Source organism: Cyprinus carpio, chromosome A20 (assembly GCF_018340385.1).
Source record: "Cyprinus carpio isolate SPL01 chromosome A20, ASM1834038v1, whole genome shotgun sequence".
NCBI classification, from domain to species: domain Eukaryota; kingdom Metazoa; phylum Chordata; class Actinopteri; order Cypriniformes; family Cyprinidae; genus Cyprinus; species Cyprinus carpio.
In genome coordinates, this window is record NC_056591.1 from 12,854,801 (window position 1) to 12,874,428 (window position 19,628).

General features: G+C 37.5%; 1 protein-coding gene across 1 annotated transcript in view; it reads left to right on the forward strand.

The window, feature by feature from the left end:
• The window catches only part of LOC109112582 (protein furry homolog-like), a 70,374-nt gene that overhangs the window by 13,401 nt on the left and 37,345 nt on the right, over positions 1 to 19,628 (forward strand). The window contains 11 exon segments of the mRNA XM_042777660.1: positions 7,256 to 7,470; positions 10,539 to 10,592; positions 12,950 to 13,089; positions 13,263 to 13,359; positions 13,521 to 13,600; positions 14,329 to 14,409; positions 16,243 to 16,411; positions 17,376 to 17,468; positions 18,195 to 18,225; positions 18,228 to 18,292; positions 18,699 to 18,800. Of these exon segments, the coding sequence (XP_042633594.1) occupies positions 7,256 to 7,470; positions 10,539 to 10,592; positions 12,950 to 13,089; positions 13,263 to 13,359; positions 13,521 to 13,600; positions 14,329 to 14,409; positions 16,243 to 16,411; positions 17,376 to 17,468; positions 18,195 to 18,225; positions 18,228 to 18,292; positions 18,699 to 18,800 (1,127 nt within the window).

Here is a 19,628-nt window from a genome sequence, read left to right on the forward strand (position 1 = left end):
CACTTTATTTAAATTAACATTTGCATAATTTCAAACATTTTCCTGGGCAGATGTTCACAGCATTTAACCTATATTTCACCAAAATAAAAGCTTGAGGATTTGACATGTTAAAAGCTTAAAGGGATACTAAACCCCAAAATGATAATTTTGTCATTAATCACTTACCCCCATGTCATTCCAAACCCGTAAATGCTTCGTTCGTCTTTGGAACACAATTTAAGATATTTTGGATGAAAACTGGCAGGCTTGTGACTGTCCCATAGACTGCCAAGTAAGTTACACTGTCAAGGTCCAGAAAAGTATGAAAGACATCGTCAGAATACTTCATCTGCCATCAGTGGTTCAACCGTAACGTTATGAAGTAACAAGAATACTTTTTGTAAGCGAAGAAAACAAAAATAACGACTTTATTCAATAATTCCTTTGTCAACAGTCTCCTCTGTGTCTGTCCATATCACTGTATGCTGCATATGTTCTTCTGTTCTTCTGCGCATCCTTGTGGCGCGGCTGATACAGAAGAGCATATGCAGCATACGGTGATATAGAGATTGTTGCGTCCGTATATGCTTTTCAGCCAAAGTGTTTGAGTCAGTGATACTTGCATCACCACTGTCTCACACACCTCCTCTAGATTCCAGTCTCTCTCTCTCTCTTTGTCCCTCCCTCTCTGACTTTACAGCAGTTCCTGATGACACATAAGTGTTGGTACAGGAAGTGTGTGTTTTTACAAGCCTCCAAAGAAAAGGATGGAGAAAGAGAGTAGGGAGTGGGAAAGAGCAAGGCGGGAGTCGTAATGACATGTATTTGAAGCGCTGGAGTGGAGCCAGAGCAGGCTAGCAGCGTGCTGATGACATCACCCTCCCCTCCTTCTATTCTGCCATTGAAACAAATGCTCTCTTCACAGAGTGAGAGAGAGAGAAAGGGAGGGAGACAGAGAGAGAGAGTCAGCGCTGTTAAACCATATGGAGTAAATGAGAGCGGCCGTTTATCCACTGCGCTCTAGGACCCATTCTGGACAGGAAGAGTTACGCGAGCGAGGGACCGTTGCTACTCTCTGCTGGGAGTCCATCCTCACCATTCCCTCGTTCACTCAGACGCTCACACTTTCCCAGATCAAAGTTTCCCCCGTGTGGCATTCCGGGCTGGATGGAACGGATGATACTCCCACAAGGAGTCTGAGGAAACAACATAGTCTTGTTTTTATTTATTTTCTTGTCACAGTTCGTCTTGCTTGAGGTGCTTCTACTCTGTTGGATTCTAATGGGCCTTTCAGATCCCTGCAGCTGATCTGAGCGTGTGTGTGGATGAGCACACGTGTATGTCAGTGCGCGTTTAGCAGCATGTGCTTCTTCATAAGCCCAGACAGAGGCTGAAACTTTGCCTGCCTGAGGCAAGACGGGATGTGCGGGTGAGTGCGACGGACGTTTGGAGCACAGAGCCAGCGGGACTGGCTGGAGAAACCAGTGCCTTATTTTTACCCACAGTCCTCTGGTGGCGTCATGCTGAGTCTGCAGGATTCTGTGTTCTTTGAGATCAGCATAAAGTCTCTGCTCAAGTCCTGGAGTGGGAACTGTGAGTAACACGCTGATGAATGCACCATGTGTTTTATTAAGACGAAATGTTTAGCTTTTGCTTATATAGTCCAGGATAGTGCATGTGGTTCCTAAAAAGTGTTGGCTGCAATAGGCCCATGCATACACCCTCTCCTCTGCATAGATGCAGATTAGTGCGACACGATGTTGGTGAATGTTGATGGAATTAGCTTTGGTTATGAGTTGCGTTGTGTGAGCAGAGCACACACTTGACCTAAAGGACGGGTCAACAAACATTTCACAGTGTCAGTGACAAGTTTTGACCCTTTTCAACTCATAACTTGCGCAGTACCACTTGATATGCTCAAGACACCATTCACAGTCTCTCTCTCTGGTCTAAAGGCACTTCTCAGCAGTACAGGTGTGTGTACGACTGCTGACTCTGTGTTCTGCAGTGTGGCTCGGTCATCGTCTCCTGCTCCTCGCCAGGTTCTCCACCTTGTTCTCTGTCCTCTCTTCATCTGATGTCCCTTTTTGAAGGTCTAGGGTTTCACGTGATGATGGTGTGACGGCAAAGGAAGTGGTGTGTAGGATAATGGTGGTATAGAGCCAGTGAAGATTCCGATCAATGAAAGGAAACATTAGAAATCCCAGTGGAGAAAAGAGCAATAGGATCGTAATCATACACGCATACATAGTGATATAGATGCACACACAGGCGTGTAATGTATTTCTTAGGAAAATACTTTGTTTTTGTACCTGTTTTTTATTCTTTTTATTTTTTTTTAAGGATTGGCTGCAGATTTATGGACTTTTTGAGTTTTGATTTGAGATTGTGAGTCTGTGAATATGTGTATTTGGATTATTTTTACACATTAGTTATAGACTAGCCTATTTGAATTATTTTATTTGACTTTATTTTTAAGGTTAGACTTAATTTTTTTCACTTTGAATGTATTACAGTCATTTTCGTTTTATTTATTTTTATCAGAAATTAGACAATTTTTCCACTTATCTGTTATGGAAATGCAGTTCTCAGTGTTGTGTGATTTATATTATTTAATCCTTAAAGACAGTTTTTCATTTAGCATCTCACACAGATGCTTGAGCAATCCATCCTCTTAGTGAGCTTGTGCTTTTTTAAAATGCAGCTGATTCATTTCTGGATGTAGAAGGAGTTTTTGTGGATTATTTTGCTGTGTCAGTGAGCAGGTGTCATGTGCTGAAGGTTCAGCTGCAGTCAAAGACCAATTCTGCATTTCATAGCCAAAAAAATGCCAACATTTTAGCACTTTCGAAACTCACTGCTATGGTTGTCCATTAGCTTTAACATCCATTGTTTTTTGGGGAATTTATCATGTTCGGAGAGATGATTTCACTTGATTGTAGTAGCTCATAGTCACCGTTGACTTGGGTTAAGTGCATCAACAGCTAGTGACGTCCAGCACCGTTGGAGAAATGTCACTTGGAGTTGGCATGCAACAGTAATCTCTTTTGCTTTCGCTCCCTCCAGTCTTGTGTGTTGGTGCCAGTTCCCGTGCATTGGGCCTCTCTGTCCAAACAATGAGGTGCGAGGTCTAGTTTCAAGAGCTGGTGACATCCAACTGAACCAGTGGACTCTTCCACTATTCCCATTGCTCATCTCTGGTTAGAAGTCAGGCCAAAGACATAACTTTATGTCTCCAAATAAGAGCTACATAACCGAGAAAACTGCAGGTAAATTCTGTTGAAAGTGTGGTGTCTGTAGGTCTGCAGAGAGACTTGATCAGAGAGATCGTTGGAATCTGGGCATGTTGAGACACTGCAGAAATAATGTTGACACTTTATTAGAACCATAGCAGATTAATCTCTCCCTTTTTCAAACACACAAACACAGTCCTTTTACACTCCATCATGCATGAAGCAGGTGCAAGCCCACCACAGAGAATTCTGAGAAAGTTTGGTTGAAACTGCTGCATTTTTTTGCAAAATGAATGTGTATGAACAAATTCTTATGGTGCATTTTCAGCAGTTCCACAAGGAGTGCTACTGTAGCTCCAATACCGTACTGGAAGTCATTAATTTCCAATGTAGAGTAGTAATAATTATTTTGTAATTATTACATTATTGTTTAGGGTGATTAATCCTAGAAAACATACTATGTTGTTCTTTCAGATATTTTGAAGGTCATTTGTATTGTGTGGATATATTAGTGAATTCATTATTTATTAATTTTACTATGGTTAATAAGTAGAGGTTGACCGATATATCGGTTTTGCAGATTAATCGCATCGATAGTTGATTGCTGGAACTATTGGCTATCAGCAAAAATCCACGCAGATAGTTTTTCTGGGTTGCGTCTGTTGCTGGAGCGGCTGAAGCTCCGCTGTCATTATACAGTACGAGAGCAAGAGCGGCCTCTAAAGGCGAATCACTGACAACACGTGCTGTTTGTTGTGACACGACACTACGCGCTGAACAGACTGGATACTTAAGATGCACATTTAAAACAAACAACTAAACAATGTGTATACAGTACATTATAGACCATGTTTTCATATCATTACTAAGTGATTGATTTGTTGATTAGATGCTGCATCAGTGGAGAAAGGACAGCAGTATGTTTGCTATCAATGCTGAGAGGACGCGAACATTAGCAGCACCTCAAATGTTTAAAACAATGTGACCAAAACACACACAAGTCTGACGCAAATGCTTAAATTTACGATTGTTACCAACTATTTGCTTTAGTATATATCCAGCTGGTCACATTATTGCATTTAGGGCTGGTCCGGATACCATTTTTTGAGCTTCAAGCTTCGGTAGTAATCAACACCGAATATTCAGGGGGAGGGGGCTGAACATATTCTTCTCTCAACACCGTGTCTACACCGGACGGCGCGCCGTGACAAAATGCAATAGAACCTATTATGCTGTCTACACTGGATGCGGCGTGGCATTGTGGGATAAATTCCCAACAGTAAACTGCTGCTGTGTTCTATTTATGACATACTGACACAAATTTCAAATGATTTTCAATGTTCGCTTTGTCGCGTCCAGTGTAGACCAGTCTATGGTGTAGACAGACTTTGCTGTGATTTAGAGCAGTGATCACCTCCGTTTGTGTTAGGCTTAAACTTTCTGAGTATAATGGAGATGAAGATGTCATTGAGGTTATTTGATCTCCGTGTGTGATCGGCGCTCTTGGTTGGATAGACCGCTTCCACATGACTCTGTCCTGGAAACCATAGCATTTGTGTGTGTGACTCTGCTTGCATCTCACTTACCTAATCAAAGCCCTATTTGGATGGGACTAGTTTCCCTGAGGAGTTTAAGGAAAATTTGAGTTCTGCAGACATTCGACTCCCAGAGACATACTAAATTAGTTTTGAACTGTCTGTTTTTCTTTTGTAATTATTTGGAGTAAGCTACCTACTATTTTATGGTTAATGAAATCACCACATCTTAAATTATTTGTGAAATTATTTGAATTTTGAAAACAAACAAAAAAAAACAATATTGAGTAATGTAAATGGACATTTTCAAGTTTTGCTTTGATCAAAAATGTTTAGTTGGCTACATATTGATCTTGAGCGAACTGCTCTTATGAGTCCATTTATTTTGGCAAAGAATCAGTTGAACCAACAATCTGAAAAATAATAATACATTTGGTCAGAAATAATAAATTGTTTTAAAAAAAATCCTAAAAAAATGTTTATTCATTGATCTGAAATTACTTAGGAGACTTTTTTTTTTTTGGAAGAATGTTTAACCCAAAATCTATCATAATGATTTATTAATAAAATTGGTCTGAAATAATAAATCCTAATCTAGTAATCACTAATGACTCTAAAAGGCATGTAATAAATAAATTGATGAAAGATTGAATCAATTGAATCAATCGATTGAACTGATTCACATTTGCATCCTAATTATTTATGATTGAATTGATTTGAAATGCTAAAAAGAGTTTTGATAAAAAAAAGACTAGATATGTCATAAAGCATGACTCGAAAGTTCTTTAGACACTAATGTTGTCCAAATGGCATTTCTGACATTTTTTGCAGGAAGTGGGAGTGCTAAAGCACACAGTGCTCAGCTGTGTGAGTTCACATGCATTCAAGAAATCATGTCTTGTATAGCTCAGAGTATCAGAATGTCCTAGTGAACAACAAACAGTCTCTGCATTATTGGCCCTGTGTGTGACTCCATTCCATGCACAAATGTGTGCTGTGCTGTCAGTAATGCAGCCCAGTGTGTCAAAAATGATCCAACACATCCACCAGAGGAATGAAGAGAAAGATGAACTTCTTTTTGCTCATCCTTTCTGCATCACTGAGTGGAAAAGTACAAACAATGTTAGAATGCCCGTCAGCAGGCCCGCCAGCCAATCACATGTGGGCCTGGGAACCCTGTTACGTTACCGGCCAATGAAAGCTGGCAGTGTGACGTCATAGGGATGGGGAGGTGTTTGCTAAACAAGAAACAAAGAGTGAGTGTTTGTACATAGACAAACAAACACACAAAAACAGCTCTGGGGGACAGAGTCTCGCGTGTGTCCTTCTCGCTCATCCTCCGAGTGTGTGAATGTTTTGTTTTATTATTGAGATGTGGGAGTTGCTAGGTGTGACCCTCCTTTCTCCTCTGAAAACATTTCACAGGGAATTTTTTATTCATCCTCCTATTATTGTTTGAACTTCTCTCGCCTCATCGTGGTTTCTCCAGCAACCTGTGGGGATGAGGGCAGGGATTTCCTGAGTGGAGTTGACATGTGACACACACACACACACACACACACACACACACACACACACACACACACACAGTTTTTCCAGTCTTTCTGCATTGATGGCTAGATTGAAAAATCTGTTTTGTACATTAATCAATGCAATCTCTATCTGTGCTCAAGAAAAACAGTGTGTCAGTGCACCTATCAGTGCATCTGAATGCTTTAGAATGTCACTATTATGATATAATAGTGATGATGATTTTTGATGTTTCTGTACGGGTTAGGTTTTCCAGAAAAACATCATTGTCTATGGACGGTCCTCATAAAATGCAAAAAAAAAAAAAAACAACATGAGTGTTTGTGTGTTGTTTTTTGGCCTTACTGAAGCCATCAGTCAAATTAAGGAAATGTGTTCACAAAATAAATAGTCCATTTTGATTGCATGTTGACTTTCAAATGTGCTGAGACAACTATAAGCAACCCATTCATAGATGAGTCCAAAGTCTAAAGCCGTGGCTCTGCGGCACTATCAAAAGAGTTTAATTTCTCTGAGTGGTCCAACATAGCAATGTCCAACGGTAATTGTAATAAGATGTTTAGCTGGACGCTGACAAGTTTGTCCCAAATAATGGCAGACAGGAAGTGAGGCTGCATATATTATACCAGGGATGTGGTTTAGTTGGGGAAAGTCAGTTCTGAGTTGCTATTAATTTCTATGAGGAAGTTTGTATGCTTTTTCTTTTGAGAAAGCTCTTGAAAAAGTAATTATCAGCAACTGGATCAATATTGTCTGAGCACTCTGTTAATACATATATTAGCCTCGAATTTGGTAAACCATGACTTTTAACCCTTTAATGAATAACTCTTTGGTGTTTTAATGCCAATAGATTTACATTTTTTTCTTCAGACTTTTCAGAGCAAATGTCAGCTTGAGCACTTACTAAAGTTTATAACCTTTTCATTGTGCATTCAAAATGCTTTGTAAAGCTACATAACTTTCTTTTTTTCTTGACAGCCTCTGTCCCTGTCAGCAACAGCAGTGTGAGTAGGCGAGGAACATCCCCCTCAGCCCCGGGCAGCTGGGAGAAGCGTAGCATCCACCCCGCCACCATGTCCAGTATCACCATCGACCCCGAGCTCAAGCCCGGGGAGTTTGTCATCAAGAGCCTCTTCGCAGAGTTCGCTGTGCTCGCCGAGAAGAAGATTGAGGTGGTCATGGCTGAACCACTGGTGAGTATTGCCCAGAAATTAATAAAGAAAACAGAGCATTTAATGTTAAATATTTTTTTTCTAGCAAATATAAAAATACAGTAATAAAATTTTTTGTGTTGGGTCCAGTGAAATATTAGCAGGTAGGTTAAAATACATTCGAGCAGAAATTCAGCATCTGTCTTCTCACGAAATGAGACATAAATACACAAATAACATCTCCAGAACTGCTCTGAGAGTCACTTCATGAGCATTTTTACCATTTCATTTGAGTAAAACTAGCGTCATAAGATAAACACACAGAAACTTTCACTTTCAAGTACAAAGGTATTCACGGCAACCCGTCAAAATAAAAATCTGTTTTAACTTGAATGCATTGCAGCAGAAATACAGTATATTACTTTTGTTCAGCAGAATGTACATTGTACTACTACTGAAATTATTAAAACTTTATTTTTTTAAGGAATGAACACACAACATTTCTTCCATGTTTTAATTTTAATAGTAAATCCCCTTTGTTTGCAAAAAAAAGTTTCATTTTCAATCATTTAAAGATAAATTAAATTAATGTTTTATATCTTCATTTGATAACCAGATACACAACACATAAATTCTGAGGAAAAAGAAAACATTTCATAAGGCTATTTTAAGAATAAATGTGAATAAATGAAGTTGTTTTTATGCATTCAAATAATTAGACATGCTACAACACAGAATTTGATAACAATAAAACATTTGTTGAAAGAAAATAAAAGATTTCATAGGGCCCTAAACACGTAATTTTTGTCAAACAAACAAATCAATAAACTGATGTGACATTGTATAAATTCTAGGGATGGAACGGTTCGCGGAAATAAATAGAACAGTACGGTACTCCACACACGGTTCGGCACACGCTGGGAATGCAGATTAACTTAACGTATCTGTAATATGGTTTGCTATAAATAACTAGTAAAATAAACAGTGTTCGGCTAATATACTGTATGTTTCTGTTGATGGATGCGCATTCTGGCTTCCCAATACATTACAACAACAGCAATGGAAAAAAAACACAAACCATTCACCAGTCATTTATTCCGTCATCGTGTTTAAAGCGCGCGTGCACAAGTGAGACCTGCAGCACACATTGATATCTGTGTTTAAACTAAACTTGTTTACGCTTTGGCAGTTTAAACATTTAAGAGCCAAAAGACACGAGCTTGCGCGCGCAGTAAGAAGATCTGTGCGTGCGCTCATTCGAAGCGTGTGAACCCGCGCCTTAGAGCGCGCGCAAATATTAAGCTCCCTTTGAAGTATCGTGTTTAAATGGACAAATTCACACAGATGAAAATCACTGTTTATTTTATTTGTATCTTTACTCTGTTGTATTTATTTGTGCTGTTGCTTGTAGTTAGATCATTCTTATTTTCTTTATTTTTATTTGACAATATAGTTTTTGCCTACACATAGCACATACCGTGATACAAACCGAACCGTAAGTTGAACAGTTCCACCGCTAATATGTTCTATAATTTTAATTAATCAGACATGCTTTTTGATTAATAAAATGTAATTGAACCATTAAAAAGGATTCTAGAAAAATTAGAACGGAATTTGGGAAAAAAAAAAAAAACAGATTTTCATCTAAGGTTGTAAGAAAATATTTTGTTTTCTAGAAAGAAAATACGTTGTGTGTAAAAAGTGTTTGTTTCAGCCAGTTAAAGGGTGGGTACATGGTGTGCACATGATCAGGATGGTACCACCTCCGCCTCATTTTGGAAAAACCCTGGATTGTATTATATTTTATATAATGATTTTTTAAAATATTATTTCATTCAAGAAGGATGCATTAGATTGATTAAAATTGACAGTAAAGACATTTCAAATGTAAAAAGATTTCTATATCAAATAAAAGATTAAGATTGGTTTTGTGTTACCTGTTACCTCAGGGATTGAGTTGTAAGGTCAGTTGTGCTTTGAGACCGACCATGTTGATTTATTTCGAGAAAAAGAGAGGCTGTTGTGTGTGTTTTCAAAGTTTGTGGCTGAACAGAACACACACACACACTTCCCCGTGTATTCCCAGAAACAGAAGCAGAGGTTCGGATTCTTGGAATGCTGTTCTGTTGGATTCTTCTCCGAGCCCCTCGTGCTGAAATACACACACTCTCTCTCTCCAGACTTGTCCTTAGACACTTCCTCTCTGTGTTCCCTTCTCTGTCTCCTTGTGTGTTTACTCAGTGGTAGATTGAGCTCTCTCTCAGTTTACTCAGCAAGAGTTTAAACTGGTAATGACTGTATTAAGAGGCTGCAGATAGGAGCTGCTTTATAAAACACTGATCTTCAGCTTTCTGATTTTAAATTTTTCCCTCATAGTAAAGTGTTTGTTCAAATGTAAACCAGATATTAGAGCATTTAAAGTGTCTTTATGCCATTAACCAGGAGTCCTTAAGTCATTTTACAGTCTGTGTTAACCACAAACTTACTGTAAAAATGGACTGAAGAGATTCAGTTCTTCAGGGCCCGAATTTCATGATTCTGAAATCTGGGGTAATTCTTCACTTAAATGACTCGCATTGGGTTATTAATTCACATTATTAATCCAAAGTCATTCACGGTGGTATAACCAGTTCACTTTACAGTTATGCTGATCTGCTTTTTATTCAGATTCATTTTATTTGGATTAAAATTAATTTATAACTGAATATATATTGAATAGTTTTCACTGGTGTATAAATGTACTGGATACGTTTACATTTATGATATATATTTATAAATGAAAGAACGCATTGAAAGTCACTGTCAAACTTATATGATATATATTGAAATATTTTATGAATGCATATAGTAGAAGCATTTATGATGTTACAGAAGATTTCCATTTTTAAATAATTGCTGTTCTTTTGAACTCACTATGCATCAAAGAATACTGAAAAAAGTACGTTTTCACGAAACTGTTTGCTTTAAGTTCATTCTTAAATTTAAATAAAATATGAAAATAAGTATCGTAATTTCAATATCAGTACATCTCTACTTTTTCCTTTTAAACAGTTTTTGATGATCCATATATCATTTATTAATTTACACTGTATGTATCTTTGTTCTTTCAGGAGAAGCCCCTTTCCCGCTCACTGCAAAGAGGAGAAGATGCACAATTTGATCAGGTTAGTATATATGTGTCTTATTTCATAATTTAATAATTAGAAATGCGTGTAGTATATCTCTTTCCCATCCTGCTTTTCGGTCCTCTTCTCTCTTTCTCTCACTCTACATCACTCATTTCTGATTAGCGCAGAACTTTTAACAGCAGAGCTGCAGCAAAATGCTTTGTTTAGCAAAACGCAAAGCAAATGAGACCTCATCCTGCAATGGATCCAGTCAGTGCCATCAGGCTTGTGTGTGAGAAAGAATGAGACAGTGAGAATGTGCTCTGTATGCAGAAAATCACTGCAATTTGTGTCTGTGTGTCTCTACACTTTAGACTGAACAGAGTTTTGGTGTATATTTGTGTGTGTGTGTGTGTGTGTGTGTGTGTGTGTGTGTGTGTGTGTGTGTGTGTGAATATATCAGTTCAGGGTGTTGGAGTGTGTCTGCCAAGTGCCATGACAGTTACATAACTCTCCTTAACCACATACATCATCCTGTCCCAAACACACTTACCTGATTCAGGTCTCGTATACAGTGAGGTCTAAAAGTCTGGGAATCAAAATCAAATTTAAACATGGTTATAAGCAGTTTTGAAATAAACTAAACTTCTTTTTTTTTTTTTTTGTCAAAGTTCTGGGACTTTGAAGCTTTTTTTAAACAAAGAAACATCCTGACTTAAATTGAATAATGTATTCCAGATTTGAAATCACTAATGAAATGAGTGAATTTGTGAGCTTGTGACTCTTTGTACAGAGGGTCAGATGTTCTTTCTTCCATTGAAGCTCAAGATGCTCTGATCATGTTGGAGAACATGATGATCAGGTTTGATGATTTGCTTGTGATGTTCCTTGTTAGCAAGTTCTTTCACATCTGCTAAACAGTGTTGTTTTAGTATTTATATACTATTATAGTATTCAGTTTTCCTTTTTAAATTTTAGTAATTTTATTTAAGCTTGTCATTTTTATTATTAGTTTTTTATTTCTATTTAGCTTTATTTTATTTTAGTTTTAGTTTTAATAATAGTCCAACTTATTTTCAGTTAATTGCCAAGACAACATTTAGATTAAGTTGTTGGAGTATAAGATTTTCATGTAATGTCAATAGTTTATTTAGCTTTATTGCAGTTATTGGAAACCCATTTTTAATTGTTTTAGTTAGTGATAACAACACTGCTGCTAAATGAATAAATGTAAATGTTTGTCACAATGTGAGGAATTTATGCAGCTTGTGTGCAAAAAAAAAAAAAAAAGCAATCCAATATAACAACATTATGAAATTCATCATTATTTTTTTTCATTTTCAACCGTTTCACTCAAATTGTTATGATATAAGATGCAATGAAAAATGTATTAAATTAGAAAATGTAAAATAGAAGAATTTGCATGAATGGTTTCAAGACTTTTGTGTACCCAGTGTACTTCTGAACATCTCACTTTATAACAAGCACACAATCACTCTGTGCGTTAGTCTTTTTTTTTTTTTTTTTTTTTTTTGAACGCTAGCACGCACACACTGATTTGGCTGTTGGATTTGCCTGTTGCCGAGTCTCAAAAATGCATGTTCAGTCAGTGATGTGTTGTGACTGCAAAGAGATCAGCTCTGCTGAATTGCACCACAGTGAACTATACTATCCCTCACACATCTACTCTGCTGCCATAACTGTGTGTGTGTGTGTGTGTTTTTTTTTTTGTTGTGTGGAGGTGTGTATGGATGTTTGGTGCTGGGTTACTGCAGTAAAAGGTTGAGTAACCACTGGAAGTATCATCCTACACCCATCCTGCCCTCACTATAGGACAGATCAATACCTGACTGCACTCAAAATTGCTGCCATCTTTCTTGCTTCCCTTCCGTTGTCTCTCTATTTTCATGCATTTGTGTATTGTTCTCTGTTTAGTTATTTCTCTTCAATTAACTTGACAGTGGTTTTTTACTCATTAGGGTTTACAGACAAAACAAAATGACTTTCAAAATTAGAGGCTGTGCTACAAATAGCCAATATTACAGAGGTGGAGAAAGTTTGTACATTTTAATGAAAGGTTTTTTTTCTCCTTGAAATAACATGAATCATGCACAACAACCCCATCGCCATGTAGTATTTATTATTTCAGTTTATTTATTTATTATTTATTATCGTTCCATGTAATCTGAGTTGAAACAGATTCAGATCTAAAAACATTTCAATTAAATATGACAAGATCAAAAAAAAGTAACATGCATGGATGATTCATTCATTATAAGATCAAAAACATGCATTTTATTCCTTTAATAGATCAATTAATTTATTAATATTTAGTAAATATTTGATTTCACATTGTGTTTAACCCACATGAAGAGTGTGTCACTGAGCTGTATTATTGTGTTTGTGTGTTACAGTTAATAAGCTCTATGAGCTCCATAGCAGAACACTGTTTGCCTTCGCTGTTGCGGACGTTGTTTGACTGGTACAGAAGACAGAGCGGGACAGAAGACGAGTCGTACGAGTACAGACCTCGCTCCAGCACCAAGTCCAAAGGGTGGGCAGACATGCAAATACACATCATCATATGTTGCTCTTTATCTTTTCTTTAGCAAGAGATTCAGCAGATGCATATGCTGTGCCTCTGTCTTGTGACGTTTTATCTGGAGTTTAATAAAATGTGCTTTTATACTAACTTGTGAATCCTGTACTTTTGATCTCTTTCTTTAGAGATGAACAGCATCGGGATAAAGACTACCTACTGGAGCGAAGGGACTTAGCCATAGACTTCATTTTTTGTTTAGTTTCAGTGGAAGTTTTGAAACAGGTGAGGTTTGTGTTTCATTGCTTAGGTGTGGTGTCTCTGAAGTCAGAGTTAGGTGTGTTGTGGCATTAACATGCATAGACTTGCTAACAGTATATCAAGGATCCTGAAGTAAAACAGTGACCCTTACATCAGAGTTGATGTTGATGAAATGGTTTCTGTAGATCCCCCTTCATCCTGTGCCAGACGCCTTGGTACAAGAAGTCCTTAACCTGGCATTCAAGCACTTTAAACACAAAGAGGGGTGAGTATGCATACGCAAACACATTCTTTTCTATGCAAATTCTACAGACGTACCCTGGACAAATGCAAACCTAATGTCAGACACACAAGTGTGTGATTTCTGAAACTACTTAGAATTAAATTGCATCATGTGCATTACATCATTTTCTATGTATATACACTGTTGTTCAAAAGTTTGGGGTAGGTTACCAAGGCTGCATTTATTTAATTAAAAAATACAATAAAACTATTTTGAAATATTATTACAATTTGAAATAGCTGTTTTCTGTTCTAATATTTTGAAATTTAATGTGTTCCTGTGTTCATAAAGCTGAATTTTCAGCTGCAATTACTCCAGTCTTCAGTGTCACATGATCCTTCAGAAATCGCTCTAATAAGATGATTTGCTAATCGAGAAACATTTATAATTATCATCAAAATGCCATTGTGTGGAAACTAGGTTACATTTTTTTTTCAGATTTTTTTTTAATGACTACAAGGTCCAATGGAACAGAATTTATTTGAAATAGGAATCTTTTGTAACATTGTAATTGTTTTTTAATGTCACTGTTGATTGATTTTATGCATTCTTGCTGAATAAAGTATTAATTTCTTTAAAAAATTAAAAAGTTACTGACCCCATACTTATCAGCTGAAATGTAATTTTGTAGTGAATGGACTACAAACCAATATTTTCTTGATTCTGTGTAGAATGGCCTGGCTTACGGATTGTCATGGTGTGTTTGACAGGTACTCAGGCCCCAACACTGGTAATGTGCACATCATCGCTGACCTCTACGCTGAGGTCATTGGAGTACTTGCCCAGTCCAAGTGAGTTCAAATTCATCCCAAAACCACAATGAGCTTACAGTGTACCTTTTGTGGTCTGTTGCACATTTTAAATATTCACTTGACAATGTTAAAAATTATGTACACTCAAAGAATAAGTTCAGTCATATTCAGGTGCATCTTAATAAATTAGAATGTCGTTGAAAAGTTAATTTCAGTAATTCAACTCAAATTGTGAAACTCATGTATTAAATAAATTCAGTGCACACAGACTGAAGTAGTTTAAGTCTTTGGTTCTTTTAATTGTGATGATTTTGGTTCACATAAAAAAAACACCAATTCACTATCTCAACAAATTAGAATATGGTGACATGCCAATCAGCTAATCAACTCAAAACTTTTTGCAAAAACGCAAAATGTTGCCCAGTGGTCCAAAGTCCTCTTTTCAGATGAGAGCAAGTTTTGTATTTCATTTGGAAACCAAGGTCCTAGAGTCTGGAGGAAGGGTGGAGAAGCTCATAGCTCAAGTTGCTTGAAGTCCAGTGTTAAGTTTCCACAGTCTGTGATGATTTGGGGTGCAGTGTGATCTGCTGGTGTTGGTCCATTGTGTTTTTTTGAAAACCAAAGTCACTGCACCCGTTTACCAAGAAATTTTTGAGCCCTTCATGTTTCCTTTTGCTGACCAGCTTTTTGAAGAATCTGATTTGGCACCTGCCCACACTGCCAAAAGCACCAAAAGTTGGTTAAATGACCACGGTGTTGGTATGCTTGACTGGCCAGCAAACTCACCAGATCTTGTCAAGAGGAAAATGAGAAACAAGAGACCAAAAAATGCAGATGAGCTAAAGGTCACTGTCAAAGAAACCTGGGTTTCCATACCACCTCAGCAGTGCCACAAACTGATCACCTCCATGCCACGCCGAATTGAGGCAGGAATTAAAGCAAAAGGAGCCCCTACCAAGTATTGAGTACATGTACAGTAAATGAACATACTTTCCAGAAGGCCAACAATTTTCTAAAATTTTATTTTTTTTGTCTTAGTATTATGTGTTCTAATTTGTTGAGATTATTTGGTGGGTTTTTGTTAAATGTGAGCCAAAATCATTACAATTAAAAGAACCAAAGAGAAACTACTTCAGTCTGTGTGCATTGAATTTATTTAATACACAAGTTTCACAATTTGAGTTTTTCCACGACAATCTAATCTATTGAGATGCACCTGTATGTGGTCTAAAATGTTTTTTTATGGTCTTAGTATTCTATGAAGTATTCTAGCAGAAGTATGAAGTTGATGCTAGCACATCATTTCAGATCAGAGTTAACAAAGCCCTCAAACCCCTCATATTCTGTCAAACTAACTTGCCTAGAGTTAAATACAGATGTTTTGTACAGTCTTCCGACGCTTTTAGTGTCACCTAATTCTCTGCTCACCACACTCTAAGACTCACAGCTACATGAAACTAAGCTATAATGTAATTTAGCCCAGTGCTGTAATAGTCAGGGCCTGAAATTGATTTACCACAGTGCTCAACCTCCCCTCCAGTTCATGATTTCCTGTGCAAAGCCACTTTTGTCCCGAGGCCAGTGTTTAAAGAGGCCGTTTTACATAATATGAAAAAGGCATGATGCGCTGACTCTGTGGTCCCTTGCTTGTTTGGATCAGATGTTTTAACTTTTTACAAAAAATTGTAAATATGGCCCACAGACAGTAACAAGCCAGTCTTTATTCAACCTGTTATGTGACATGTTAAGTTTTGGTTGAAGGCTCCTGCACACATTTGTTGAGCACTTGATAGAAACTTGTTGTGCGAATAGACTAGACACCTAATTCCAAAATTTGAATGAATTTCTCTTTAATTATGTGTTTGTGTGCAGGTTCCAGGCAGTGCGTAAGAAGTTCATCACAGAGCTGAAGGAACTGAGGCTGAAGGAGCAAAGTCCTCATGTGGTGCAGAGCATCATCAGCCTCATCATGGGCATGAAGTTCTTCAGAGTCAAAATGTACCCCGTTGAGGACTTTGAAGCTTCTTTCCAGTTCATGCAGGTCGAGATACATGCAAACACAGACATGTACTGTACATGTAAAGGTTTCTGTCATCATTTACTCAACTGCATGCTGTTCCAAACCTGTAAGACTTTCATTCATCTTCATAGTACAAATGAAGATATTTAAATTGTTGACGCATTAAAAAGTTCATGAAGACATTGTAAAAGATATCCATATGAATTGGGCAGTTTAATCCAAGTCTTCTGATGAGACATGCTAAATTTATGATGAGCAGATAAGGTAAAAATACTGATCAGCATACTTACATATAGCTTATCAAATATGGTCAGCAATAGCTCAAACATGCTTGACTTTCAATGAAGGGTCAGAAAATTTAGTTTGATTATTCTGAGTTAAGCAAAGTTATCCACCTTTTTGAAAGGACAATTTGTTGAAAAAATATAAAGATATATAAATGATAAATAAATGCAGTTAATAATGTTTGCAACATTTTAGGCCCTATTTTGTTCCGTGTTGGTTGAATGTGCCACATCATCACTGTCAATACATTTTGAGTCTCGTCTACTATATTGTCGTTCAGACAGTACTTCTTTTGTTTTATTTGCGAGCTCTCTGTAGTCATGCCTCATAAAACCTCTTGAGTAACAGTCTCAATGTGTTAGCCCTACCTTTGCCAGCAGGACTGTGTGGAGCAATTCCTTTACATTAGCCAGTTATAGGCAGTGAAGTCCTGCACTCAATATGTGCTTCACTTAGCAAGCACTGTAATCCAGAGATTTTTATTGAGCCAATAGCTGCAAAGCAATGCTGTATTTTATTGCAGACCTCATATTTCTAAAACTACCATGTGGGAGTGTGCACTCCTTAAAAAAGGTTTAATACTGGTGCATCCTTTTCAGTTACTAAAACTACATTTATGAGTTTCTCTGAAATGTTTATTGCGCAGATTTGCATGAATTAATTAAATGTTTTGTTTTGTGTGTCTCTGTCGGTGAAGCAGGAATGTGCTCAGTATTTCCTGGAGGTGAAGGACAAAGATATCAAACATGCACTGGCTGGCCTGTTTGTTGAGATCCTCATCCCTGTAGCTGCTGTAAGTACTGCAGAGCTCTCCATTTATTTAAATTAGATAACATCATTCTTATGAGCCAAATTTCACATGCATACTCCAGAAATTTAATGCATTCTGACTAAATTGTCACATTGCTTCATCAACTCTGATTTAAATTAGCGGTATTTCACAATATGGCAACACAGAACATTACACAACTTTCCATTAATTCAAATCAGAATATGTGCTATCTGTAAACACTCTCCAGTCCCTTTGTTTTTCCTTTTGCACCCATAACTGATTTTTAATGTCACAGACATTAAAGCATAATCAGTACTTCGAGAAGTTCATGCTGTGTTTAAACCCTAAAATCGAGCTGGGTTGTGTGTCTGATGGAGTTGAATCAGAGCGACGATAGATCAAAAAAAAACTGCACCTGGTCTTTAAGCAAAATCATCCAACTCTACTCTCTTTTTGTTTTACACCAATCACACACCGATCGCTCTTTGAAACAGTGTGTTTGTATCCAGATCATTTGACAGAGGCTCAGTGACTCTTCTGGAGAGTTCATGATGGTACATGTCTTGTCAAGTGGTTTGAGGTGGAGCTTGTGGAATGAGTTGCTACAGAAACACAATTGAAATGTATTTCATTTTGGCATTGTCAAGATGAATAGATCTGAGTGATTTGTGTGCTGTTGTCGTGATCTCCGAGCGGGTGTAGCTCAGCATGAGGATTCATATGTTTGTGCTTGTGTGCTTTTGGAAGGCGGTGAAGAATGAAGTGAATGTGCCCTGCCTGAGAACTTCGTAGAGATGCTCTACCAGACAACCTTTGACCTCAGCTCAAGAAAGAAGCACTCACTGGTACAGTCCTTTTCTGCTTTGATACATACTTTCCCACAATCTCTGTAGCCTAGATCATTCTGCCACCCAGAAGGCTGACATTTTTTTTGTGGAACACTAAAAGTTTAGCTGATTCTATCTGTGGCCCCTTTTCTATGCAGTTGCAAAGCATTGAAGTTTTAAAAAGTACCATAAACTATCATGAAAGTGGGCCATAAGATTTTTGCATTTGTATTTCAAATCTTTTATTGTCTGCTTTGTCAGTAGTATTGAGTGGTAAATAGTTGTTATTCGCTGTAAATCTGTCCTAGCTCTCCTTGTCATGTGCATGAGAGAAGTTGCAATGTCCGATTTTTGAATCACCATGTTCATTTTTTTCTTGTTTGATATATTTTCAGAGTTTTCTGTGTCTGTCTCTCTCCCCCAGGCATTGTATCCATTGGTCACATGTCTGCTGTGTGTTAGTCAAAAGCAGTTCTTTCTCAATAACTGGCACATCTTCCTTCAGAACTGCCTTTCCCACCTAAAGGTAACGTTTTCTAACAGTGGAATGAATACAGATTGTTTACTTTAGCTTGGTGATATTCTTTGGGAGGGGGGGGACACTAGAGCTGACAGTTTCACAGAGGTTGCACCATAGAAAATGCAGCTTACAAGTAGCTATAAAAAGTAGCTACAAATCCTACATTTCTGTCAAATGTGGTTTGGGCACTGCAAAAACCAAAAAGAATAAAATGTGCTGTTGATGCATACAGATTCTGAAGCCTGGAGCCAGGTTTGGTGATTCAATAAAAATTCATTCTGTTTGTGGGTTGGTTCACATACATAATATTGGAGAAAGGTGTGGTGTTATAGACAACTTCTGAAAAATGCTTCTTGCTTTTGTTGTTCAGTTAATTATACCTGTGTCATCCACTCTTTCTCAGTCATATCTCAAAACCGTGTGTGTCTTGTCCACGTCTCTTTTTCATTGTCGCTGGTTCAAATACAAGGAAGTGATCATTTTTTTGGTTTCCCTTTCCACAATGATTGAGTTTTCCTTCCAATCTATGCAACTTCATCATGTGAATCTTCAGGATTGATCCGTGATGATTTGATTCAGTGGTGGGGATTTTTTTATAAATGAGTAATCAAACTCTATGTAACTCTCTGCAGTACCGATTAAATCCTTTACTCACTTTCCGTTAATCTAGATCAGGAATGGATCAGAATTGGACTGTAGTGTGTGAATGTTATTCCAAATCCACTTTAGGCCACGTCTTACATTTCAGGATCAGAAAAGTTTTCCTCAGTGGTCTGTTAGCCAGTTGAGCCCAGGATTATGGGATTTGTAGTCTCAGTGGTGGATAATTCCTCT